The following is a 27,340-nucleotide window of genomic DNA, read 5'->3' as shown; positions in this document are numbered from 1 at the left end:
GCCATTCTACGAGTTTTAATTCTGAAATGGGAACTGGAATTGGGTTCATTTTGCCTCGAGAGGGGCTGTCTGATGAGAGGAAACAAAATCGAAAATCGCAGTGGATGTCACGCTGACCATGTGGCACTCCAGTATCTGCAGGTCATCTGGCTAGGGAACAACTGTCTTGGCAGGTCAAGGCCCTTAATTAGCTGTTGCATCACGAGTTTGTTTGCGTGTGTGTGTGTTTGTTTGTTTGTTTGTTTGTTTGTTTGTTTTAAATCTTGGTGCATCTTTTCAAATTTAACCTCAGTGTCTGTGGACTTAGGACGAAAACAACTCCTACAAGTATTTTTACAAACACAATCATAGGAGACCTCAACAGGTCGTTTAAAACCTAGATGAACTCTGCGTTACCGTTGTGTATCCTGGCGTACCTTTCGTCATCAATAACAAACCGCGCTAAAAAACACACGTCAAATTTTTGTCTTTAACGGGAAGGCATGTATTTCATATACAATATGATTCCTTTAAGTGTTATTACAAAGTAGAAACAATAGAAATTGCAGCAATTTGTGCGCTCATTCATTGCCTTACGCGAGTTAATACTGTAGAATGCAATACAACCTTTTTAAACTCTAAAATTCATGCGTATTTTCGTAAATTGGAAGTGATAGACACGAAGGGTGGTGATGGTGGTGGTGGTGGTGTGATTATTTTTGTTTTACGAGAAAAAACAACTAGACAACCACTCTCTCCGAAGAAATTAAGTAGAAACAAAAAGGAAAATGTATAATAACAGTTATTCAACGAACGAATTTGGAAATGAAGTAAAAAAAATAAAACAAAAATATTTTATTAAGCTAAAATGGACACAAACACATCATAAGGGAACGAAACCCCCCTGAGTAACAGAGCATTTGAATGACGAAATCAGGTATTCTTCATTGGCTACTTCGCGTTAGAGTGTTTATTGCAGGTCGAGGTTCCGTGTTAACCCAGACAGGTCGGCGCACTCTATGAGGATGTAGGCCATGAACACACCTGGGGCGGCAGGAGGTCTCCCCTCCTTAGGAGGTAGGAGTGAGCAGATTTTCCATGATCTACCCTCAACCTACAAACCACCACGGCCTCTTCCCGTGAAGGCCGGGAAAACGACCTCCACACGGCAGAACGAGAATGATTGCTGGTACAAATAGATGGGAACAATGGCAGGAGGGTACTCGAATAAGGAAATAAAATATAAGTTGGAAATAAACTCAATGGATGAAGCTGTGCGTATAGACCGCCAAGGTGGTGGGAACATACGTAACGATTGGAGGAGGATAGGTTATCTAGGAGAATGATGGACATTGAAATGAAATGTCATATGGCTTTTAGTGCCGGGATATCCCAGGACGGGTTCGGCTCGCCAGGTGCAGGTCTTTCTATTTGACGACCGTAGGCGACCTGCGTGTCGTGATGAGGATGAAATGATGATGAAGACAACACATACACCCAGCCCCCGTGCCATAGTAATTAATCAATTAAGATTAAAATCCCCTCTACCGAAGGCCAGTAAGCTGACCGTTCACCCAACGAGTCGGACATGGACATATGAGAATAGAGGCAAAGGGAGACCAACGTGCCGATGGTTAGACTCAGCCTTTAATGATTTAATAATGCGAAGTGTGGAAATAAACGAGACCACAGGGGTGAGCACAGATCCTTGCAGATTGAACGCTAGACAGCATAACATTTTATAATGAAGAAGTATCTATGCATGTGTGCTCATCTTTGAACGCATGTGTAATAAGCAACGCTGTAAATGACTTGCAAGTTTTGAGAACACGGTATCGAGTCCTACGCAGGCAATTCATTGTTGCAGAGATATCCAGGAAATTATCTCAAGACAACTACTGGACGGTGAACAATGAATAGTCCCACAGTTCTGCTGGTGTTAATAAGAATGGTAAGCCTCGAGCAATAACCTGACTAATGGCTGTTACATGGACACACCTCAACCACACCTTATCGGCCAAGGTGGCCATTCGAATCTTGGCATGGACAAGAAATGGTTGTATTACACAATCCTTCTATAGTACGTGGACCTATCTTATCAAAGTGGTCTTAACATACTGGAACACCTGTTTGATAAACAGGTACACAGCAAACAACTGACACCGATCATCGTAAGACTTGTCGGAAAACCAATATCAGCTGACATACACAGTATAAGAACAGAGTAGAAATATCTTCAGAGCTTATTTCAATAATATAGCGTTTGAGCAAAACTACAAGAACAAAGATGCAGATGGAGACTACGTTCCTTTCCTTCCAATCCCTAGGCCTTTCCTATCCCATCGTCGCCATAAGACCTATCTGTGTCAGCGCGACGTAAAGCAAATAGCAAAAAAAAAAAAAAAAACCACAACCCACCTGTCTAACAACTTGTTTATCTAATGAATGAATTGTTTGGTTAGATATTTTCCCCAAATGAATTAACGTCGCACTAACACATCGAAGGTTTTCGGCTAAGCAAGGATGGGAAGAGAGCTGGGATTAGGAAGGTAGTGGCCATGGCCTTAATTAAGGTACAGCTCCAGCATTTGCCAGTGTGAAAATGGAAACCCACGGAAACAATCTTCGGGGCTGCCGACGGTGGGACTCGAACCCACCATCTCCCGAATGCAAGCTCACAGCTACGCGACCCTAACCACGCGGTCAGCTCGCTCGGTTGAATGAGTTCTGTCCTATGCTAGCCTATCGCTCTGAAAAGAAGATCCACACATGTACAAATTATTACTGTGAGTCTACAATGGGAAGATTGTATCTCAACACGAAACATTTATTTACTTTTAACTGTTAAGTTTACGGCTACATATTGTTGAGCAAATTACAGTCTAGTAAATGATAATGAAGAGCGATGATTAAAATAGAAAAACTTTCTTCAGCTTGTCCCAGTTATTTCTGAGGTAGCTGGAGACACCCAGCATCCAGGCTCATTTTGGTTTTGTCCGAGGATTTAAGACCGGACGCCCTTCCTGACGCCACGTGATTCTTGGGATGAAAATCTCGACCCAGGATCGACCGGGATTCGAACCTCAGCCTTCCTGGTGGGAAGACAACAGTTAAGCCACTAAGCTACTCACGCCCCCTGATAATAATAATAATAATAATAATAATAATAAGAAGAAGAAGAAGAATTCGACCTGATATTATTAGTAACACGAGTCTCGCTAACTTTAAAAACTCGATATGAGAACGTGTGCAGTTCGTCGAAACGTTACATGATAGTGACAAAAATAAATAACTAAAAGGTACCGGTACGTAAGAAGTCTACATGGAATTTTTATTATTCTTTAACTTGGTAACTCCCCACACCCCACCCTAACTTCACTTCCTACACAAAATTTCCTACGTAAAGACAAGAATTAAGAAAAACAACGCTCTGCACAAGTCAATCAGCGACGTTAAAGTGAAGGGTTTATTCACCAATATTTCTCATTCCACCCTCTCCATGAAAATGCTGAGATTGGAATCCACTGCTGTCGAGAGAGAGAGAGAGAGAGAGAGAGAGAGAAATAATCTGAAAGCAACAAATTGGATCTTTCCGCAGGTTTCTTATTCCATGAGTGTCAGACTGACACCTCTCTTTCCCTGCTCAAAGTCTGGGTAACAAGATTTAAGGCCAACAGACAATATTACGTCATATTATTATTATTATTATTATTATTATTATTATTATTATTATTATTATTATTATTATTATTATTCAAAATATGATCATTCTAAAACTGGAACATCACAACGTTTAGGCTTTCCAGTTCAGGAATACAATCGGTTCAAAATACAGGTATGGCAAAAAATATTAGTATTTGCTGTCCGACACTCGCTGCCTCGCACTTTACACAACTGTTATTGTCTTTATTAGGATTCAGTATGGAGCTGTAGGTCCTCCTTTCTCTTAAAATGACAGAGCGAACCCTGGCGTACATTCAAACGTGGATCACCTACAATATTCTTGAATCGTCCGTCTAACCTATAAAACCTACGTGTTTAATTATTCAATTAGGCCTATGTAAACGGTATTCAATCATCACAACTAAATGTAACTGAATATTGTCCATATCAACCATAACAGTAAGAAGTTACAAAACAGTATTTTCTTGCCAGTGATCGAAATATCGCGAGTTTTCAGAGGCGAAAAGAAACTCACGCTCCACTGTTAGCGAACCTCTACCATGACTGTCACTCACCTTGTTTAGCGCCGGGGTTCGCAGGTGATCGATCCCTCGAACCATGGCTGGGCACACGTTGTCTCCTTCATGGAACGTCCACTGTCCCAGCCGGTCTCTCCTCAGATCGGACATAGTTGTCTGCGTACTGCTAACTTCCTCAAGACACGGTACGAACTGATCTGCTTGGTAGTGGCCGCCATGAAGGCTCATCCTGCAACAGGGGACCAACGATGACGTCATGACGCATGCGCAACCAACTTGTTTTACCGCTACCACCTTTCACAGACAGCTGATCGCTCAGAATAGCTGCACTAATTTTGTTACGGTTAGAGTCAAGGTGTTTTTAATCACTGGATTACACTCTATAGTTATTTAAATCAAGCATAGTAACAATAATTGAGTCCAGCCCCGCGGTGTAGGGGGCAACGCGTCCGCCTGTCACCCGGCGGCCTCGGGTTGGATTCCCGGCCGGGTTAGGTGCTTTTAATTGTAAGTGATTAATATCCCTGGCTTGCGGACTGGGTGTTCGTGTCGTCCTTAACTTTTTTTTTTTTCCACACATTCAACATTCTACACCTTCGCAATTACACTTACACGAAGGTTCCTATCAAATGGTGAAAGTAGTGGCAAAAGATCTGCAGAAGTCGACGCCACGAACAAATATCATTAAAAAAAAAAAAAAAATTGAGAATGTTTGAGAAAGATAGGATTGATATTGCTCGTTATCATTATCCAAAATTTTCAGTAAGATAGATCATTGCATCTTTATAGATTTTCAGAGAGAAAATCAGCACCACCTTTACTTTAATCTACGAGCACTTTCTTTTCGTGTAACAGACAGAAATTATTTCTTTTGCTAAAATGTATATGTTAAATAATTGATTTCATTTGTACAGATTTCCATATCCTTGTGGCCAACGCGAATTGGGACGGATGATTTAATAAAACAAACATCTCATTGAAAAGAGCGATACTGATAGAACAGCTCTTGCCGAGCTGAGTGGCTTAGACGTTTGGGAAGTTGGCCTTCTCACCCCAGCAGGGCAGGTTCGATCCTGGCTCAGTCCGGTGGTATTGGAACGTGCTCGAATACGTCAGCCTCATGTCGGTAGATTTACAGGCACTTAAAAATGAAACTCCTACGGAACATAATTCAGGCTCCTCGGGGTCTCCGAAAATCGTCAAAAAGTAGTTAGTGGGACGTATAGAATAGCATTTCTATCACAGACGATCAGTAACTGCGGGAATATTATTTTCTTACAATCATTACTGAAATATGCAGATGTCCGGCTCGTTGGCTGAATGGTTAGCGTAATGGTTTTCGTTTCAGAGGGTCCCAGGTTCAATTCCCAGCCGGGCCGAGGATTTCAACCAGGTACAGTTAATTTCCCTGGTTCGGGGACTATGTGTTTGTATTTGTCTCATATACAACTCAACACACTACTACCAGTCACTGAAACACTGTATGTATCCCTCCACATAGGCTTGGCATCAGAAAGAGCATCCGGCCATAAAACTGGGTGAAATCCAAATCCAATTGCCGACCACAATAAATTGGAATTAAGGCCAGGAAGAAGGAGATTACTTATGTATGCAGTTACTTATTGATAATTCGAAATACCGGCATTAAATATATTCCAAACAACAAAATGTTATAAAAACAATACAAATATAATTTGTGCCTGCCTCTTACTCTGAGGGCCCGGGTTCGATTCTCGCCCAGGTCAGGGATTTTTACCTGGACCTGCGGGCTGATTCGAGGCCAACTCAGCCTATATGATTACAATTGAGGAGCTATCTGACGGTGAGATGGTGGCCCCGGTATAGAAAGCTAAGAATAACGGCCGAGAGAATTGCCGTGCCGACTACACGACACCTCGTAATCTGCAGGTTATCGGTAGAGCCCTGCACGGATGCGGATATCCGCGAAGTTAGTGTCTTGGCGGATGCTAACTGTATGGCAGTGCGGATAAATTTCCTAATAATTTCTGAATAATGAAGTTTATTGATTTTCACTCAGATATACTCTTATTTTTGCTTGTCGTTAGGCGTCCCTTGACTTTGGTATGGGGGAATGGTGATATACTGTATAAATATTCTTGAGACCATTAAGCCGTAAATCTGACCTGAGCCTAACTGGCTCCTGCCCGCAATTAATGGAAGGAAGGAACAAAAATCTCAATACGTGGGTAGTTGTCGCCGAGAAATCCGTCATGAACCTGTGACTGTAGGGGTTCTGGTGGCGGGTATCAGGCCTATTGCATTATGTTAACAGATCTATCCGTTTCAATACCTTGGTGGTGTAATATACTGTAGTTAAATATTTACAATATCCGCGGATAATCATACGCGGATGCGGATAACCTTACGCGGATGCGGATTAAGAAAGTGCGGATGCGGAGCGGATGCGGATCATATTTTGTATATCAGCGCACGGCTCTAGTTATTGAGCTGAGCAGCGGTCGCTTGGTAGACTATGGTCCTTAGAGGCTATTGCGACATGGTTTTTTTTGTTGTTGTTTTTTTTGTCAAATTTCCTGGGCGTGTCTTTAATGATCCGAATGAGCTGGCCTCGCTATTCAGGTTACTTAGGAGGTTCGGATCCTATTGTTGGCAGCCCTGTAGGTATATGCTTTCTGGTGGTTTCCCATTTAATAGGGTATCACTGTCACTACCTTCCCCATCCTCCTCCGAATACTTTCGATGTGTTAGTGCTATGTTGTCCGGCTCCATGGCTAAATGGTTAGCGTGCTGGCCTTTGGTCACAGCGGTCCCGCCCGGGTTCGATTTCCGGCACGGTCGGGAATTTTAACCATAATTGGTTAATTCCGCTGGCTCGGGGGTTGGGTGTGTGTGTCGTCTTCATCTTCATTTCATCCTCGTCATGGCGCGCAGGTCGCCGACGGGAGTCAAACCGAAAGATCTTCATCTGGCGACCCGAACTTGTCCTCGGACACTCCCGGCACTAAAAGTCATACGCCATTTCATTTTTCAGTGTTATTTTAAACCGTTAGCAAAACAAAATCTTAAAAATTTAACCAAACTTCGATTCTGTAACGTATTTAAAATCTAGGAAATACTTCACAAAATAATTTCTCATTCTTCTTCCTCTTCTTCTTATAGTGTATCACGCGATGAATAACTTCCCATGCATATCCTCACTTCTGCATCTTTTCTGTTTTCACCTTCCATCTCTGATAACATTACATATTGTACTTTTAATGTTTCTTTCGTTCTCGTGCAACAAGAGCGCAAAGTTCATTTTCAATTTTTTTACAAAGACCTTTCTCATCTATACTTCTATACTAATATCATAAAGAGGAAAAATTTGTTTGTAACGAATAGACTCAAAAACTACTGAACCGATTTTAAAAATTACTTCACCTATAGAAAGCTACATTGCCAGTGAGTAACATGGGCTGTATTTTATTTTCAAAACACGGGGGGGGGCGGGAGTTATAAAAATAATAGGCTAATATAGGCAAAATATCGAATTTGTCGTATAAGGACGAGACAAAGCTCAATTTAATCCTCTTGACGCAAAGAACAAAACTCGGTAAGCCCTGCGGGCCCGAAAACCATGTTTTAAGGCCCTAAAACCAACCACTGCGGAGATATTGGCACCACACTACCCCTGCTCTAGGAATCGGATAAAGTAATGAACTGCCGTAACCATGGCAACGTCAGCTCTAGGATTCTACAGCAGCGAAATTATCTACAATAAATCACAAAAGCCTAACATGTTACAGACATGAAAACTGATATTTGTAATCCCCTTTAAAAATAAAAGAACTCAAATATTCGTTTTCAGGAAAACCACTTAAGGGTGTGTGTGTGAAAAGAGAGGAAGGAGTTGAATTATTTATGTGAGGATACATATATCTCAAAAAATGAAGATGTTACAGACGTTAAAATTGGTACTTGGAATCTTCTTTAAAAATTAACACACTCTTTTTGGAAAATCCACTTAAAGGGTGAAAATAATAAAAAAGCGGGTGAATTTTTAAAATGAGTATCTTCTTCTTCTTCTATCGCATTACCCACACCTGTGGGGTTGCGGGTGCGAACTGTGACGCACATGTGGATTTGACCCTGCTTTACGGCTGGATGCCCTTCTTGACGGCAACCGTATGTGTAAGGATGTAATCTATACTTCTATACTAATATTATAAATGATGATGATGCTTGTTGTTTAAAGGGGCCTAACATCGAAGGTCATCGGCCCAATATTATAAAGAGGAAAATTTTCTATATTTGTTTGTAACGGATAGACTCAAAAAAAAAATACTGAACCGGTTTTAAAAATTACTTCACCTATAGAAAGCTACATTACCAATAAGTAACATGGGCTGTATTTTATTTTTTAAAAAATCGAGGGGGGCGACGGGGGGAGATATAAAAATATTAAAATAATAGGCTAATGTAGGCGAAATCGAATTTGTCGTACAAGGACGAGACAAGGCTCATTTTAAGCCCCTTGACGCAAACAACAAAACTCGGTAAACCTTTCGGGCCCGAAAACCATGTTTTAAGGCCCTAAAACTAACCGTTATGGAGATATTGGAACCACACTACCCCTGCTCTAGGAATCGGATTAAAAAACGAACGGCCGTAACCATGGCAACGTCAGCTCCAGGATTCTACAGCAGCTAGATTATGCATGTACGTTTGGGCATAGCTGCCAACCAAAATTGATACACATATGACTTACTATCTGGAAAAAATAAACTGTTGTGTAAGACGCTCATAGCACTCCTTTGGGCGGGGATGGAAAGGGAGTGAAGTATAAAAATAATAGCCCCAGAGATCTCCGTAGTACAGCGACCAGCAGTTGCCGACGAGCCTCCGTTTTTACGTACTGGCTTAGGTTTCAGCATTTTGCGGAGTCTGTTACCTATAGTTTAAACTATTTTCTATCAAATCGTGGAGTAGTAGGATCACTGATGTTATTAGTGCCGATATTTTGGTGCACTTTTACGATCATTGTAACCATGAAAACAACCTATATACTGCACCCATAAGCTCATTGACATAATGGACGCATTAATTAAATTATTGAAATTCATATATGTGAATACTGCAGAAAGCAGGGAAGAGCTGGCAGTTTCACAAAGCACTACGCAGGGACCACACTGGCTGAAATACATCCCCAAAAACCACTTGAAGTCACGTACAGGAAATAGGTTTGGCTAAGAGCTTCCTCTAATATAGTTTATGACACCGCCTTGTGCGAAACTTTCTACAAAAATATTCTCACGGGAGATGACACATTGGAATACACCACTCCCAGTTTGAGTGACAGAGACAGAAATAATGCCTGCAACCCCTTGGCAAAAATGGTCTTGCCCACGCCAAGGCGCGGCGGCAAAATTCTAACCAATCAGAAATTCCGAAATTAAACTGCCCTACACCAGCGGGAATGTTTATCCAGTATTTCGTGATTTGGTGTCGGAAGAAGTAGAGAAATACTGTGTCCTGATCTGCAAATAATATTTGAGGAATTATTTACGCGAATACGTGATTAGCAATTCCATAAATAATGAGTTTTCAACATTGTGTGAAAGAGTGGTTTCGCCCGGGAAGCCAAGTGTCATGGCGGGAAAGTGCCGTGCTGCGAGTGTAAATAGGTCCTATGACGCATTTCAATTCATAAAATAATCTACGATCATTTCTGATAGCGCAGTGCAACAGGTGAATCAAACCAAATTCTGGAATATCTGGAGTGCATTTTCTGAACATTTAACCTACGGACAAGTGGAAAAGTGATCCAAGGTACAATATCACTACGCCAGTGGGACTACTTTGAGGCGGGGGTGTGTGAATTTACAAAACCGGCAGCGACAGTGTGCCGATACCCCAGTCCTAGTTGAAATGTCTGTGTATACAGGCGACTCTTCAGAAGGTGCAGCGCTAAGTGACGGCCATAGCTTTGAGTGAGTTAAGTCTTTGATCAGACAATGAACAGTTGGGGAGAACTTTTATAATAACATCAGGTCATAGGAAACATTCAAACACTTATTACAATAGAAATGACGATGTTTATTTTTATAAAATACTTCCTAAATGAACACTTAACGTGGTGAGCACGGCGGAGAACGCAGATGAACAATGGGACCTTTCAGACCATGTGGTGGTACAACATTTCCTTAGCTCACACGTAGCTTACGCACTAGTATTTGGGTGGAGAAATTATTATTCCAAGAGGACTATATTTTCATAACATTTCTCTGTGACTTACATGGGAGCATTGCAATCAAATTTCCGCAGTCTATGAAAATTACTGTTTCATTGGAAACCGTGGGAGCGAGCATTAGTTGTGCTAATTACAGGGAGAGACTTGTTTACTATTGGGATATAACGGGACAAGGACTGCACGTCCACTTTCTACGTCCGAGCGAGGTGAATGACTGGCAAATCCCTTGTATAAACAAACTGTAAGGGGGCGAGCTTGGGAGATACGTCGTGAAGGACACCAGGCCAGGTAGTTTTGTTCCTGACAATGAACAACAACTCAACGGGTGCTAATTCATATGCTGTGTAATTTATATATTTTTACTATAATTGCTAAGAGTGCGTGTGTTGCGATAATTCTTACGTGTGCTACGCAAATATTAAACATGGATCCTGATCGTGTGCACGAAGTATTAAATATTCTCAACAAGATGTGGAAGATAGAGTAGATCCATGTAACGGGGCTAAGGAGGATCCAGCCTGCCTTCCAGCACTAAGGTAATGAGCATGTTATAATTTTGTACTATGTAATTGAGGATGACATGAACAATTCGTGGTCAATTTTAGGTCAGTAAATTCATGCATCTCTGTATATAAGAATTTCATGTACTGGATGGTGGAGTTGTGTTTTTTAGCCGTCATTTGCAGTAAGAGTTAGGAGAGAGACCAGGACAATTACATATGACGACTCGGGATGTAAATGTCATGGTGTCATAATAATAATAATAATAATAATAATAATAATAATAATAATAATAATAACAATAATAATAATAAGATAATATTCGTATTTTCTCCTGAGTTTTTCTCGCATATTTATCTGAATCATTTTGACATGAGTTTATTTGTTTTTGACGTAAGATGAATCCTATTTTTCAGTAGATATTTCATGCCCAGTGTAATTTCAGATTTTAATGTAAAATAATAATCATAAGTGTTATGGTGGTATTTTGATTCTCGTGAATGTTGCCGAGTTATTTTTAATTTAACTAGACACGATTACGGCACATCCAAATTTTATTTATTCATTTGCGTGATCACATTTAGACGACCGTTTTCTTTGGATTTCATATCCTTATTTTTGGTGGTGTAGCGTTTAATACGCGAGTTTCTTTTCTTTGGGAGTACGCGAAATCGTGTTTTCAATAGTCGTGTGTTTGACAGGCAATCTTGTTGTTACCGTCATAACTAAAGAAGGAAACATTGCCGGTCAGCTCTGATAATTCATGGCAGCATGTGAATGTGAGATGAAAGATCAATGTATGTGAACAAAGAGGTAGTAATGTCCCTGATGATAATAATCAAAGAAATTGAGAATAGAGGCTGTAGGACCATGTTGTATAATAGTGTCGTATCTCTGAATATGTGAACGACACAAGGAATTAATAAAGTTATTGGTCCATGTAAAAATGAGCGAGGCTACGTTGAGAGTAACGAGATGAATACGAGAATGGAAAGGTAAACTGTTTAACTAATAGAGTTAAATTTACGACGACATACGTGATAATTGTAGGCGGAAGGCTTATATATTCAAATATTTTCCAGGGACGACGTAACACTCGGAAATATGCAAATCAGAGGCCGAGTTGCGACATGGAACAGAGCGAGCTAGCAATGTGTAATTTTTGAAAGTCATTTGTGATCATGATGATGTGTAATTTTCTTAGTCATTATTCCTTACGGTTGGGAAATATCATGTACAGACATTTACGTCTGTTGTCAGGAGATTGCCGCCAAATCCACCTCAGTTGTTACTTGAATCTCAGTTCAATAGCGATGTTCTGCATTTTTGATTTCGCGTGCTTTATGTAATTGATGATAGGCAGTGATCACTTTTATTTTGAGATTTTCTTCCCTGTTCTTTTTTTTTCTTTTTGGGATATTTTTGTCACTGTTTTAAAATAGTGAGACTGAAGGTACGTGAATTTTGTTTGTGGTTACATGATTTTAATAATATAGGTGTAGTTAGGTCATTTTTGAATTTATTTCCTTGGGAGCACAGTTGCTTCTCCAGTGCCGTGTATATTTTGTAAATACTAATTTCAAGTGTTAGGTTAGTAAGACCACGGATTTCATAGTCAGAATCAAATTAAATATTTATGCTCAAAGGCATCGTGATCACTAAGCTTTTGGACCACACTACAATTTAATTAGGGAAATGAACCGACCTTTAACAAGAAGTTATGTGATAAATGCCGCAAACTGAGTAAATAAGATGGAATCTGCCTCCATCAACAATGATATCATGCAATTTTGGTTATTCTCAGTTCAAATGCAGACAGCGGCAAGCAGGCTAAAATTATTGTTGTAAAAGGGTCGAGTTCATTTGATAAAAGTAAAACTGAGGCACTTGGCTTAATTTATTTATTTTAAGTGTCCAGACTATCACAGCTAATAATGAGTAAATGACAAAATAACAGAGTGTTCATAATCAATGTTTGGTTTGGTAAAATTTCTTTGTTTAGCCACCAGTTATTTATGTGATGGCATAGTTATACAAATAGTAATGAGATGCCGTGTTCATGGAATTTCTTTATTGTTATCCATGTTTATTTTACATAATTGTGGTTTTACAATTGGGTAGTTGTCAAATTACCAAGTACTTGGAATCAAAAAAACTTGGGATACCCATAAATGAAATCAGTGTAGTTAATTAATCAATTGGTTAATAATTTATGCAAGTCCATCTTAATTAAAATGACGGTTTAAATGTAATTCAAGAGGTTTTATTCATGAATGCAGAATCTTGGTTGATCTCTGGTCTGTTGTTGTTGTGTCATGGACATTGAAGACACTAGTTCGATGGTGATGATCATTATTTAATTTTTGTTGACCTTAAGTCAGGTTCACTAAGGAAGGTGTTTGATTTCGTTAAGAAGACTCGAATTGTTTTATTTCCAATAATTTTATTTCATTTTATTTTAACTTCATTTCATTTAAATTTCATTTTATTTACTTATTTTTGCCGACTTGTTAATAAATTATTTTGCTTATTTCAATTTAATTCAGTCTTGTGGGTACCGTTATTTTGGTAGTTAGTTGACCCTTCGTCTTTCACTCCCTCAATCCCGATCATGTGTGGCCCGACAACTCCGAGGGAAGATGAAGGACGTAATCACATCCAAGAAGATAAGAGTCTATGTGAGAGGTAGGTATTATTTGATGTCTTTATTTACAGGAGCAGCCGGCGCATCAATCAAGCAAGAAGAATACCGCAACGTCTGCCTCCAAAAGGGCACAATACTGTACACAATTGTCAAGATGTTGTGCCCATGACTTGAAAAAATTTACCAACATTTATACTCAGATTCATTATATGATGTGTGACATGAGTGACAAGCCCTGAGAATTACAATTCTCGATAATTATAGTAGTTTCTTTTATGCATCACGTATTTCCTTGATCATTTGTAATAGTTACGAAATGTCGGCAGGGAGGTGGAAATGTAGTAAGCAATTTGGCTTATGCTGACGACTTGGTCTTAATGGCAGACTGTGCCGAAAGCCTGCAGTATAATATCTTGGAACTTGAAAATAGGTGCAATGAGTATGGTGTGAAAATTAGCCTCTCGAAGACTAAATTGATGTCAGTAGGTAAGTAATTCAACAGAACTGAATGTCAGATTGATGATACAAAGCTAGAACAGGTCGATAATTTCAAGTATTTAGGTTGTGTGTTCTCCCAGGATGGTAATATAGTAAGTGAGATTGAATCAAGGTGTAGTAAAGCTAATGCAGTGAGCTCGCAGTTGCGATCAGCAGTATTCTGTAAGAAGGAAGTCAGCTCCCAGACGAAACTATCTTTACATCGGTCTGTTTTCAGACCAACTTTGCTTTACGGGAGCGAAAGCTGGGTGGACTCAGGATATCTTATTCATAAGTTAGAAGTAACAGACATGAAAGTAGCAAGAATGATTGCTGGTACAAACAGGTGGGAACATTGGCAGGACACTCGGAATGAGGAGATAAAGGCTAATTTAGGAATGAACTCGATGGATGAGGCTGTACGCATAAACCGGCTTCGGTGGTGGGGTCATGTGAGGCAAATGGAGGAGGATAGGTTATCTAGGAGAATAATGGACTCTGTTATGGAGGGTAAGAGAAGTAGAGGGAGACCAAGACGACGATGGTTAGACTCGGTTTCTAACGATTTAAAAAGAGGTTACAACTCTAGTTGCAAATCGAGGATTGTGGCGACGTTTAGTAAATTCTCAGAGGCTTGCAGACTGAACGCTGAAAGGCATAACAGTCTATAATGATAATGTATGTATGTATGTATGTATGTATGTATGTATGTATGTATGTATGTATGTATGTATGTACTAAATGTCGAATCAAACAAATACATTCAATAGTATTTATATTTGTGGTACTATCTAGCGGAAGTATACTTACAGTAAACCTGCAGCTTTGTGAAGGGAGCAGGTATATCTAGGTGGGAATGAAGGAAACACATGGTAGCAAAAGATCTTAGAGGTCGACGCTAATTAGGAACTAATAGTTAGAGGCCCCCATGAAGAAAAGAAGAAGATACACTATAATTCCAAACATGACAAATAATTTCTACGTACTTAAATACACCAGTGATATAAATATCTAATGAAGTCAGTCACGCCGATAGTATGAGTAACTAAAGCCAGTTTCTGATAACCCGTACGAAGAACGGGTACTTCTGCTAGTACATAATATTTTTCTCTGACTTTGCTTGTGCCACTTCCGTAATTTTGTTCCACAAAATGCATTGTTTTAATGTATTTACGACTTTATCTTATATATTCCCATTATACTTTAAATAATAGCTCTCGTTTCTCTGCCTGACCGACACAACAACAATAATAATAATAATAATAATAATAATAATAATAATAATAATAATAATAATAATAATAATAATAATAATAATAATAATAATAATCCCTCGCTGAGTCCGAGGGAAAAACCAACCCTAGAGGGTAAACGGATTAAGAAACAAATAATAATAATAATAATAATAATAATAATAATAATAATAATAATAATAATCGCCTATGTGGTCTAGTGGTTAGTGTGATTAGCTGCCACCCCAGGAGGCCCGGGTTCGAGTCCCGGCTCTGCCACGAAATTTGAAACGTGGTACGAGGGCTGGAACGGGGTCCACTCAGCCTCGGAAAATCAGCTGAGTAGAAGGGAGTTCGATTCCCACCTCAGCCAACCTCGAAGTGTTTTTTTCGTGGTTTTCCACTTTTCCTCCAGGCAAATGCCGGGATGATACCTAACTTAAAGCCAAGGCCGCTGCCTTCCCTCTTCCTTGCCTATCCCTTCCGATCTTCCCATCCCCCCCCCCTCAACATAGCAAGTATGGCCTCCTAGGCGAGGTACTGGTCCTCCTTCCTGATTGTATCCCCCGACCTAAAGTCTCACGCTCCAGAACACTGCCCTTAAGGCGGTAGAGGTGGGATCCCTCGCTGAGTTCGAGGGAAAACTAACCGTAGAGGGTAAACGGATTAAGAAATAATAATAATAATAATAATAATAATAATAATAATAATAATAATAATAATAACAATAATAATAATAATCCACAGCCTGTTTCCAATCATTCGACCAGGTCAGGAATGGAATTAATGAAGCCCCCATCTAGCGCTTTGGATAGGAATTTTGACGGCTCCCGAAGCCTGTCGCACTCCTATGGGGCAATGATTAATGACTGACCGATGAAACGAAATGAAATTCGAGAGTGTTGGTGGAATGAAAGATGGCAGGGAAAATCGGAGTATCCGGAGAAAATTCTTCTCCGCCTCCACTTTGTCCACCACAAATCTCCCATGGAGTGATTCGGGATTTGAACCACGGAATCCAGCCGTGAGAGGTCAGCGCTGCTGAGCTATGGAGGCTCAATAATAATAATAATAATAATAATAATAATAATAATAATAATAATAATAATAATAATAATAATAATATGGCCCCCGTTACTGTATGCAGGCATTCTGATCAGCTGGGATTTAAGCTGCTTGCGTGTCAGTCCGATGTTCTGTATTACTCAGACGGCAGAAAAAAGTATCTCTGTTGGGCGATCTATTTTTTAAAGCGCCAAATATGGTAGCAAAGATCTTCTACATGCCAACATAGAGTGCAGAAGGAACTTTCTTACATCCTTTAGAACTCTGACTTCTGCTGGGTTTGAACCCGCGATTTTGGGATCCAGATTTCGACGCCTACCACCGATCCCCAGAATGAGCTGAAGCATGCCATATTATTATGATTAATAGCGTTCTCTTTCAGATTTTTTACCTTTATAAAATAAATTAATTGTTTTCGATCGACTGGAAAGCCTTAAAAATTTTACTTTATAAAACTGTCTTCTAATATATTTCTAATTCCAAGCAGCAATGTGATTACCAACATGTTCAGTGTTCAGTACACATGCGAAAGATGTCTCTATCTGACACATTCAATTAAGGGAATCATCGTCGAATGCTGGCCTACAACAAAAAACAAACAAAACATCACGAGCAGGTTCTACACGGTATGGAGATGAAAATGTTACGTTGATCATTGGTTCTTACAAGACTGGATCATGTCAGAAATGAAGATGCACGAAGGCGATTGGAAATGGCAATATCTCAGAGAAGATGCGAGAAGCGCGACTTAGGCCTACATTGTATGGTCATGTCGTACGAATCCCTGCAGACTCAGTGATACATGCAGCCTTCCAATTTGATCCTGACCGGGCGAGTTGGCCGTGCGATTAGGGGTGCGCAGCTATGATATTGCATCCGGGAGATGGTGGATTCGCACTGACTATACGTCATCTCGTAATCTACAGGCCTTCGGGCTGAGCAGCGGTCGCTTGGTAGGCCAAGGTCCTTCAGGGCTTGTAGTGCCATGGGATGTGTTTTGTTGTTGTTGTTGTTTGTCGGAAATAGACAACGTATTTATGCTCTCAAAAGTAAATGCAATTGACGAATATCATTCATTAATAGATGCAGCTTTAGAATGGCCCACACGCTCATAATATAAGCTTTATTGAATTATAAACTAAAATGCAGCCAGAAACCTTTTCCTTCTTTTTTGTGTATTACTGAAGGAATATTCTTTATTTCACATTTTCAGATTGTAACCTTCTCTTCAGGTGAATTCTTCTTCTTCTTTTTCTTATTACTATTATTTATTAGTTTAGTTTCAGCCACCCATGAGTTGCGATTACACAACTTCCATCACTTTCTCAAGTTCTCTCTTTCCTTTTTCACCAGTACTCCTTCATCCGTTGACTTTTCGTGCTCGTTCTTCTGCCGAAAATATACTGTTCTTTCTCATTTTCTCGTCGGACAGATCCTTCATCTCCGCAACTTTCGTTCTGAAGAATTATCTGTTTAAAATGCCTTCTGCCCTGATTCCACACTTTTCTAGATCCCGATGGACTTCTTTCATCCATGGGACGTGGGTTTTCCTGTTCTCGTGGGATATGAAAATACTGTTGGCGAGCCTTTCTGGCCCCATTCTTTTAATATGTCCAGATAAAGCCAATATCCTTTTCTTCACTGTGCTCATTTCAAATATTTGGTATTATTATTATTATTATTATTATTATTATTATTATTATTATTATTATTATTATTATTATCATTATTATTATTATTATTATTATTATTATAAGGAACTCTGAATGTAAACTCACTACTTAAGGTCGGAAAATTGAAAGAACTAACAAAGACAATGGAAGAAAGGGAAATAAGAGTTTTGGCTGTTCAAGAAACAAGATACAGGGACAAGGACTTACTCGATACTGGAAAGTTTAGGATATTTAAAGGAAAACCAGCCATCATAGTGGACCACACTAAATCTCTCCCACTATTCGGAACAGCATTCATTGTAGACAAGTGTTTAATAGACTCCGTTGTAGGTTTCGAGAGTTTCTCTGAACGCCTATCATTTCTGCATTTAGGATGTGGAAACAAAACGTACACATTAATCAATGCCCACGCCCCGACCAATGAAGACAACCGCAAAAAAGCAGACAAAGTTGATAGTTTTTGGGAGGAATTGGAAGATCAGATCTCCCGGATTCCCGAAAGAAATGTGAAGGTATTAATGGGGGACTTCAATGCTCAGATAGGAAGAGAGAAAAAGTTCAGAAAAATAGTAGGGGAATATCCGGCACACAGGCGGACAAACAGGAATGGAGAGAGGCTTATTGAGTTGTGCCGAGCCTTTAAACTACAACTCATGTCAACTAAATTCAGACACTTGCCAAGAAAACAAAAAACGTGGAGATCTCCCAATCCGATTCTGGGTGAATTCCAAATTGACCATGTGGCGATCTCTAAACAAGCGCAAAAAGAAATCATGAACGTGAAAGTATTACGAGGTGCCCAAGTTGATTCTGATCATTATTTAACCAAAATAAAGATGAGACTTCTCCCCGTCAGGAAAAGACGAAAGGGGAAAAGAGTACCAAGATACGATGTGGGAAGATTAAAACTTAGTGAGGAAATAAAGCATCAGTACCAAAAAGAGCTGGAGAACATTAATTCAGTAAACTGGGATGACATTCGAGACAATATTAAACATGCTGCAAGTAAAACCATTCTCTTGGCGAAACGAAAGAAACGTGAATGGTGGAATGAAACATGTGAAGATGCACTCTTGCGCAGAATGGAAGCATGGAAGAAATGGAGTTCCACCAGAAGGAACTGTGACTTGATTGCCTTCAGAGATCAAAGAAAATTGACAGCACAAATTTCAGGCAAGCGAAAAGACAATATGAAACAGATCAGCTGAAGAAGACCTCAGAAGATTTCCAGAAAAATAACACCAGAAATTTCTATCAGACCTTTAAGTCACAGTTAAAAGGATATCAATCACCTGGTCTATGTTTTGAGGATGAAGAGGGTAAACTAGGAATGAACAATAAGGAAAACTGTGAAATTCTCGCCAGATATTTCAAAAGATTACTGAATTGCGACGGTCCACAAGAAAGACTGGCAATTAAACGACCGCAGGTAATGCCAGATTCAAAGCCACCTGACGAACGTGAGGTATCCAGAAGCTAAAAAATAACAAGGCAGCCGGTGAAGACGGTATTGTGGCAGAACTGCTCAAAATGGGAAATGCAGAAATAATCTCATCATTGACCCATTTATTTAAAATTATTTGGGAAACGGAAAGAATTCCAGAAGACTAACTAACTGCTTTAATACATCCATTACACAAAAAAGGGAACAAGAAGGATGTCAATAATTATAGAGGAATTTCGCTGCTTTCGGTCCCATATCAAATGCTGTCTAAAGCCCTTCAAACCAGGGTTGATTCGGTAGATAGAGAGACGTTATTCGGAATACTGGAAGAATTTGGTGTGGACAGTAAAACAAGGAATATCATCAAACAGACACTTACCAACACCAAGTCAAAGGTCAAGTTCATGGGTGAAATATCGGAGTCCTTTGAAGTCAAGACTGGTGTGAGACAAGGGGATGGACTCCCACCAATTCTCTTTAACTGTGTCTTGGAAAAGGTGATAAGGAAGTGGAAAGAAGGAATCCCAGACGAAGAAGCATTCCGTATTGGAAGAGGGGCAGGTGCTATACGGATAGACTGCCTGGCATATGCTGATGATATCACAGTCTTTGCCAGTGACATAGAAATAGCAAAGAAAAGAGTGGAACAACTCCATAGCATAGCAGAAATGACTGGACTGCAAATATCATACAGTAAGACTGAATTTATGACCAACATCAAAGAGGCTCCCCAAATGTTAAAGTTGAAAGAGGGGAAAGTCAAAAGAGTAAAGAGCTTCAAGTATCTTGGGGAAATAGTTCAAGAGAATGGATCAGAGAAGCTAGCTCTGATAGAACGAGCGAGAAAAATGGAAACAGCGTATCAGCTCACTAGAGACACCTACAACAAGAAAGCTTTGTCATATGGAGCCAAATTAAGACATCCGGACACAGTCATCAGACCTGAATGCTTATACGCAGCAGAAACATTGGACATGATTGGAAAGGGAGATCTAGAGAACATCAGAAAGAAAGAGGGGAAAATGCTCCGGAAGATCTTGGGCCCGAAAATGAAAGGTGGGGAGAGGAGACTTAGACCCAACAAAGAACTATACCAGAAGGCAGAGGAAGTCCTCGTATTGATGAAAAAGCGAAGGCTTCAATTTTATGGACATCTACAGAGAATGGACACCAACCGACTGACAAAAAGGATTTTCAGCTTCTTCAGCCTAAGGAAGACGGAACCAAAATGGTTTCGGGAAGTAAGGACCGACCTGGCCAGGATAGGAGTAGAAAAAGAGGACGTACTGGACAGAAACAAATTTAGACAAAAAGTGAAGGAGTTCAAGGGTTTCCAGGAGACTGGGGAAGAACTTGTGAAGAAGAAGAAGAAGAAGAAGAAGAAGAAGAAGAAGAGAACCTACACAGAAGAACAGAGGAAAGAAGTCAGTGCAAGGATGAAGAAATACTGGCAGAATGTGAAGTCAGGACTGGTGAAAAATAACGTAAAGACTGTAAAACGTGGTCCCTAGATGGCCGGAACGATAATAAAAAATTATTATTATTATTATTATTATTATTATTATTATTATTATTATTATTATTATTATTATTATTATTATTATTATTATTACATCAGATGATTTTATGCCTAGCCACTCTCTGCTCCTTAATGTCAACGCCTTATTACCAATAAAAGGTATTTAATGGTGTTCTTGAGTATTAGGAATTCTCTTCTTGATTACACAAATTAGTTCCAGGAAACAAGTAGGGGTATGCGTTTGCTTTGTGACTTAATTCTCGGTAAAATCATCTTCATTCAACATTTTATAGTGCATACGGATCTTCCATACTTTCTTTAGGCCTATACATGAGCAGGAAATAATTATGCAAAACATTGAGTTTGACCATCTGCCTTACTTCGCATCGCCACAGATAGGCCTTATGGCGACGACGAGATAGGAAAGGGCTAGGACTGGAAAGGAAGCGACCGTGGCCTTAATTAAGGTACAGCCCCAGCATTTGCCTGGTGTAAAAATGGGAAACCACGGAAATCCTTTTTTTTTCTTGCTAGTTGCTTTACGTCGCACCGACACAGATAGGTCTTATGGCGACGATGGAACAGGAAGGGGCTAGGAGTGAGAAGGAAGCGGCCGTGGCCTTAATTAAGGTACAGCCCCAGCATTTGCCTGGTGTGAAAATGGGAAACCACGGAAAACCATTTTCAGGGCTGCCGACAGTGGGGTTCGAACCTACTATCTTCCGAATACTGGATACTGGCCGCACTTAAGCGACTGCAGCTATCGAGCTCGGTCCACGGAAATCCATCTGCAGGGCTGACGACAGTGGAGTTATCAAATACCATCCTTATAACAGCTTAGGCTTTTACGACCAGCATCACGATGAATATAGCAGAACATTTCCAGGATTGCAGGTCGTGGTCTAATTGGGTCTGGTGGTGATACTTTCTTAAGAATAACTGGGCAACCATCCTAGAATGGAAGAGATCACACCATTCGAAGCGTGAAGGTTAGGCGAAAGAAAGGGAAGGACCACGAAGGGCGTGAAAACTCATTGGGTTCTCAATTCCCAACGTTTCGCCGGTAATTGTGCCCGGCATCTTCAAGGTCCATTCTCTTCGAAGGTCGGTAGTGGAGCGCGCAGTTTGCAGTGAAACGTTCAGAGATTTTACGTGCCGACAAATCTACCAACATACAATGTTATTGGTTTCACATCCTCTAACTACTTTGACTTTTTCTGAGACTCTGAGATCCCTGAATTTTGTCCCACGGTATTTACCGGTAAATCTATCAACTTGACAGTGATGTATTTAATACCTTCGAATGTCACTTGACTGATCCGGGATCGAACCCGCTAACTTGAGTTCAAAAGGCCAGCACTTTACCGCCTGAGCTACCCAGCCCGGCAATATTTACAGTTACTGACGGTTATTGTTTACCCGTTGTGTCGAGACACCGGCGTATTGGCTACAATCTACAAAATTAAAGCTGATATCTTGCAGATATCTTTTAACTAGCATATTGGCAGCATTTTTCGTGATCTGGAACGGGTTGAACCATTGACAATGTCCATACTGTCAAGTCGTGAAAGACACTAATGGTACATTTCGGAGTGGAATTAATAAATTATATTTATTTAGAATATTGCATGTAATAACCTTGTTGGTCTAGGATTACATTATTTCATTGAAATGTGAAATGTCGTATGGCTTTTAGTGCTGGGATATCCCAGGACGGGTTCGGCTCACCAGGTGCACGTCTTTCTGACTGACTCCCGTAGGTGACCTGCGCGTCATGATGAGGATGAAATTATGATGAAGACAACACATACACCCAGCCCCAGTGCCGTAGGAATTAACCAATTAAGGTTAAAACCCCAACCCGGTCGGGAATCGAACCCGGGACCCTCTGAACCGAAGGCCAGTACGCTGACCGTTCAGCCAACGAGTCGGACATAAGTCTCATTGATGTACTCAGATAAGTGAATTTCCCTTGCATTGAGATACTGTTTGTTTCGCCAATGTTAAGTAATTCCACAAGCAACTACTCAATTTGACAGCAAAGATGGATTGTACCTGGGTCTGTCATGTTTGATTTTTATGAACCAATTGTCCATGATTTCAACTTATTATAGAAGAAGGCTTGCCAATCGTCCCGTATTTCTCGGGACAGTCCCGATTTTGACTGTTGCGTCCCACATCCCGAATAAAAGAATTCTTAATGCATCAAAATGTCCCAAATTCGTGGCTTACGAAACATACTCATTGGTACCATGCATCAGCGTAGAAAATGAAAGACACCCTAGGCCTCACAAATCTAATATCGTCGGGGTCGGAAAAGAATAAAAGGAAAGATCCAAGCGAGGAGACTAGCACAAGTAAGTGGAAACAATGCTAAACTCAAATATTACTGACAAGCTTGCCGTAACCCTCTCGTAGTGGCCAGCGTCTGTGAGACTGCGCCCCTACCTAGGATGAAATCTAATTTTGAAGACGGCACAAATACCCCATCCCCGAACCAGAAGAAATTACCAGCAAAGGTTAAACATCCTCGACCGGGCCGGGAATCGATTTCGGGACCCCTTGAGGAAGACGACACAAATACCTAGTCTTCGAGCCAGAGGAAATAACCAAAGAAGGTTAAATCCTCGACCCAGCCAGGACTCGAACCCTGGACCCCTTGGACCAAACGCCAGCATGCTAACCAGTTATCAGGCTAGTGAGATATTTATTTATTTATTTATTTATTTATTTATTTATTTATTTATTTATTTATTTATTTATTTAATTTATTTATTTTTTAAAGCGGCGAAGTTAGGGCTCTCGGCCCTCTCTTACATTTAACCAAAATATCTTTAGTGACTCGTTGGCTGAATGGTCAGCGTACTGCCCTTCGGTTCAGAGGGTCCCGGGTTCGATTCCCGGCCGGGTCGGGGATTTAAATCCCTTCTGATCAAAGATCCTGTCTCGGGGACTGGGTGTATGTGTCCGTCGTAACACTCTCCCCATCATATTCAGACAACATATCACACTACCAACCACTACAGAAACACCCAATAGTGATTACATCCCTTCATATAGGGTTGGCGTCAGGAAGGGTATCCGGCCGTAAAACAGGGCCAAATCCACACGTGCTACGCAGTTCACACCCGCGACCCCATAGGTGTGAAAAAAGCGATAGGGAAAGAAGAAGAATCCATAGTGACATTGTATATCTACAATTATTAATTACCTAGACCTAGAGTAATGGTACAGAATAATAGCTGCAATAAATTGTAGTAATTATATTAATGCTAATAATTTAGTAATAATAGTGTGTGGCCTCCGGAGAGGCTTGGTGCAGGTATAGGTGACCTGTGCGTCCGTGAGGATGGGGCCCTATCTAAGATGAATACTACAGTAATGTTAAAGACGGCGAAAACACCCAGCCCCCGAGTCAGTGGAATTAACTAATGTAAGTTAAAATCGCCGACCCGGTCGGGAATCGAACCCGGGATCCCTTGGACCACAAAGTGCCTGTGGTGATTATTGTTTTAAGAGGAAGTACAACTGGGCAACCATGCTCTATTAACAGTAATCAGAGGGGAGAAATGGAAGGGGTCCGACATTTCGAAAATTGAAGGTATCAGCCAGAGAAGGACAAGGGCCACGAAGGGCATGAAAATGAAAGACCCCTAGGCCTCGCGATCTTCCCCCTGTGGGTGGGGGCGATATAATAACACCCACGGTATTCCCTGCCTGTCGTAAGAGGCGACTAAAAGAAGCCTCTGGGGCTCTGAACTTTGGAGCGTGGGTTGGCGACCACGAGGCCCTCAGCTGAGTCCTGGCATTGCTTCCACTTACTTGTGCCAGGCTCCTCACTTTCATCTATCCTATCCGACCTCCCTATTAGGTTTGCGACGGCTAGGGAGTCTTTAATCTTCACGCTCTTCGTGGCCCTTGTCTTCCTTTGGTCGATATCTTCATTTTTCGAAGTGCCGGATCCCTTCCAGTTTTTCCTCTGATTAGTGTTATACAGAGGATGGTTGCCTAGTTGTACTTCACCTTAAAACAATAATCACCACCACCACCTCGCGATCTAATACCGTTGGGGTGGGAAATGAACAAGAATTGACCGAGAGAGGTCGCGTCCCTTGTGACCAGGACTCAGCTAAGGTCCCCGTAGTCGCCAATCCATCCTCCCAAGTTATGAGCCCCTGGGACCCTTTTTAGTACCTGTGACCAAAGGCCAGCACGCTAACAATTTAGTTATGGAGCCGGACTCTTCGACAATAATTTGGACAGATAAAGCATAAGGGAGCTTTGGTAGAAGTCACTCTTTCCTTTCGCCTGGTCATCTTGGCAGTCAGCTCATTGATCTTTTTTTTTCTTTGCCGACAGAGTCCCACTGCGCACAGCTTTCCGCCAGGCATCTCGGTCATCGGCGAAACTCCCACAGCGGACAGGATCAATGTCAGTCTGGAAAGTTTCTCTTACATATCTTTTTTGAAGAGAAGGCATAGCGTATGGCGAAGGTGTGGTCTTACGATTGGCTCACGCCCTCGCGTAGTTCACCGTACAATAATGCTTGAACTTCGAAAAATGAAGGTATCGGCCGTAGGAATCAAGGGCCACGAATTGCATGAAAATGAAAGACTCCCTAGGCCTCGCAACCTAATACCGTCGGGGTCGGAAAAGAACAAGAGTTGACCGAGGGAGGTCGGATAGAATAGATGAAAATGAGGAGCCTGGCACAAGTAAGTGGAAGCAATGCCGAGGATTCAGCTAAGGGCCCCGTGATCGCAACCCACGCTCCCATGTTAAGAGCCCCTGGGACCCTTTTAGTCACCTCTTACGACATGCAGGAGATACCGTGGGTGTATTCTACCGACCCCACACACAGGGGTTTTACCAGATACATTCTCTCTTATTCTCTTGTACAATCCTCGTACATCCTCTACCACTTTACCGTCGCACCCTGCGAACATTTTCAGTTGTGTGAGGTCTGTCAGTCCTGGTCTAAAGAAAGACCAGGTCAGATTGACGAAATGATTTCAATATCTCGCAAACTTAGTAATATTCGGATGAGAAGAGTTGGGCATAGGATGTCGGAGAAGGAAGATCAAGGAGCGAAGCCACAGGCGATGGCTGAGACACGTTAGGCGCATGGCCTCTGAGCGAATACCAAAGGCATTATTGTACGGCGAGCTACGCGAGGGCGTGAGCCAATCGTAAGACCACACCTTCGCCATACGCTATGCCTTCGCTTCAAGAAAGGTATGTAAGAGAAACTTATTCCAGACTAATATTGATCCTTACTACAACTCCTAAATAACTTCATAACCATGCCAGATTCAGCTGCGACTTGATGTTCACCATTCGTGGCTCCCATTCTGTGAGCTCATGGGGTGATAAGATAACACTTGATTAACTTGGATCCAGATATCAGTTGTGTGTTCGGCTCCTTAGCGCAATGGTCAGCGTAATGACCTTCATGTCTTCGATTGCCGGTCGACCTGGGGACTTTAATCGATAGTTAGTTCCTCTGGATTGGAGACCATGTGTTTGTGTTCCTTTAATACACAGCTCTTAATCTACATTCAATATACCACACCCTTCATCATACAAACATGCAATAGTGAACATAGGGTTAGCGTCAAGAAGGGCCTCAAGCCGTAGAACTGGACGAAGTCTACGTGTCTCACCAAATCCAAGACAGTTTTTAATCACAATACATAAAATCGAATATTAATGTTTTCGAGAAAGCTGGTGTAAAATTCATTTACCTTGTTCTGAAAGAATCATATCCAATTCATGAATAAGTTGCTCCGGTTTCATGCATTTTTCGTGACAGAATAAGATATTTAATTAGATTTGTGTTCGGTAAATGAAATTTGATACCCTTTCTCTTAAATGAATCGTTTTTCACTTCTGAAACTGCGCATGCCAATTGTTTTGCAAAATTGAGTTACAGTCAGGAACCCACTTATTAAGTGTGAAGCTGTCATTTCCGGACGAAAGTACACAAGTCAGAGTATTTCTGACATGTTTGCCTATACCCACTGAATGCGGTTTGATCCTTCATAAATGGTATGGTGGTATGTATTTTCAAATTTGGAACCAGTGCTTGAAATCTCTTATGTCTTCCTACACATCTGGCGTATCCAGAAGGACGAGTGCCGATTGATCAAAAGGAATTTCAAGACATAAGGAAGACAATGCAGTACATACCAACAGAGCAGTGAGATTCTCAATTGGCCTTCTATTACAGAAAAGAATGATGAGTAAAATCACTTTAGGTCAGAGAGTGTTAATTAGTGGACTAAAATAAATAACTGTGTGAAAAATTAAAAGTAATTTCCCATCATTTGAAAAGAAAATCACATGTCACGGTAGCAATAATCTTAATCTAAGTCAAAACATTGAAAACTAGTA

General features: G+C 40.8%; 1 protein-coding gene across 2 annotated transcripts in view; it reads right to left on the bottom strand.

The window, feature by feature from the left end:
- Window positions 1-27,340, bottom strand: part of LOC136881663 (NADP-dependent malic enzyme) — a 189,715-nt gene that overhangs the window by 141,610 nt on the left and 20,765 nt on the right. For both annotated transcript variants that reach the window (XM_067154168.2, XM_067154169.2), the window contains exon 2: window positions 4,218-4,410. In XM_067154168.2, coding sequence (XP_067010269.2) covers window positions 4,218-4,410 — 193 coding nt within the window. The remainder of the gene's footprint in view (window positions 1-4,217; window positions 4,411-27,340) is intronic.

Source organism: Anabrus simplex, chromosome 1, assembly GCF_040414725.1.
Source record: "Anabrus simplex isolate iqAnaSimp1 chromosome 1, ASM4041472v1, whole genome shotgun sequence".
Lineage (NCBI taxonomy): Eukaryota > Metazoa > Arthropoda > Insecta > Orthoptera > Tettigoniidae > Anabrus > Anabrus simplex.
This window is presented reverse-complemented; position numbering and strand designations above follow the sequence as displayed.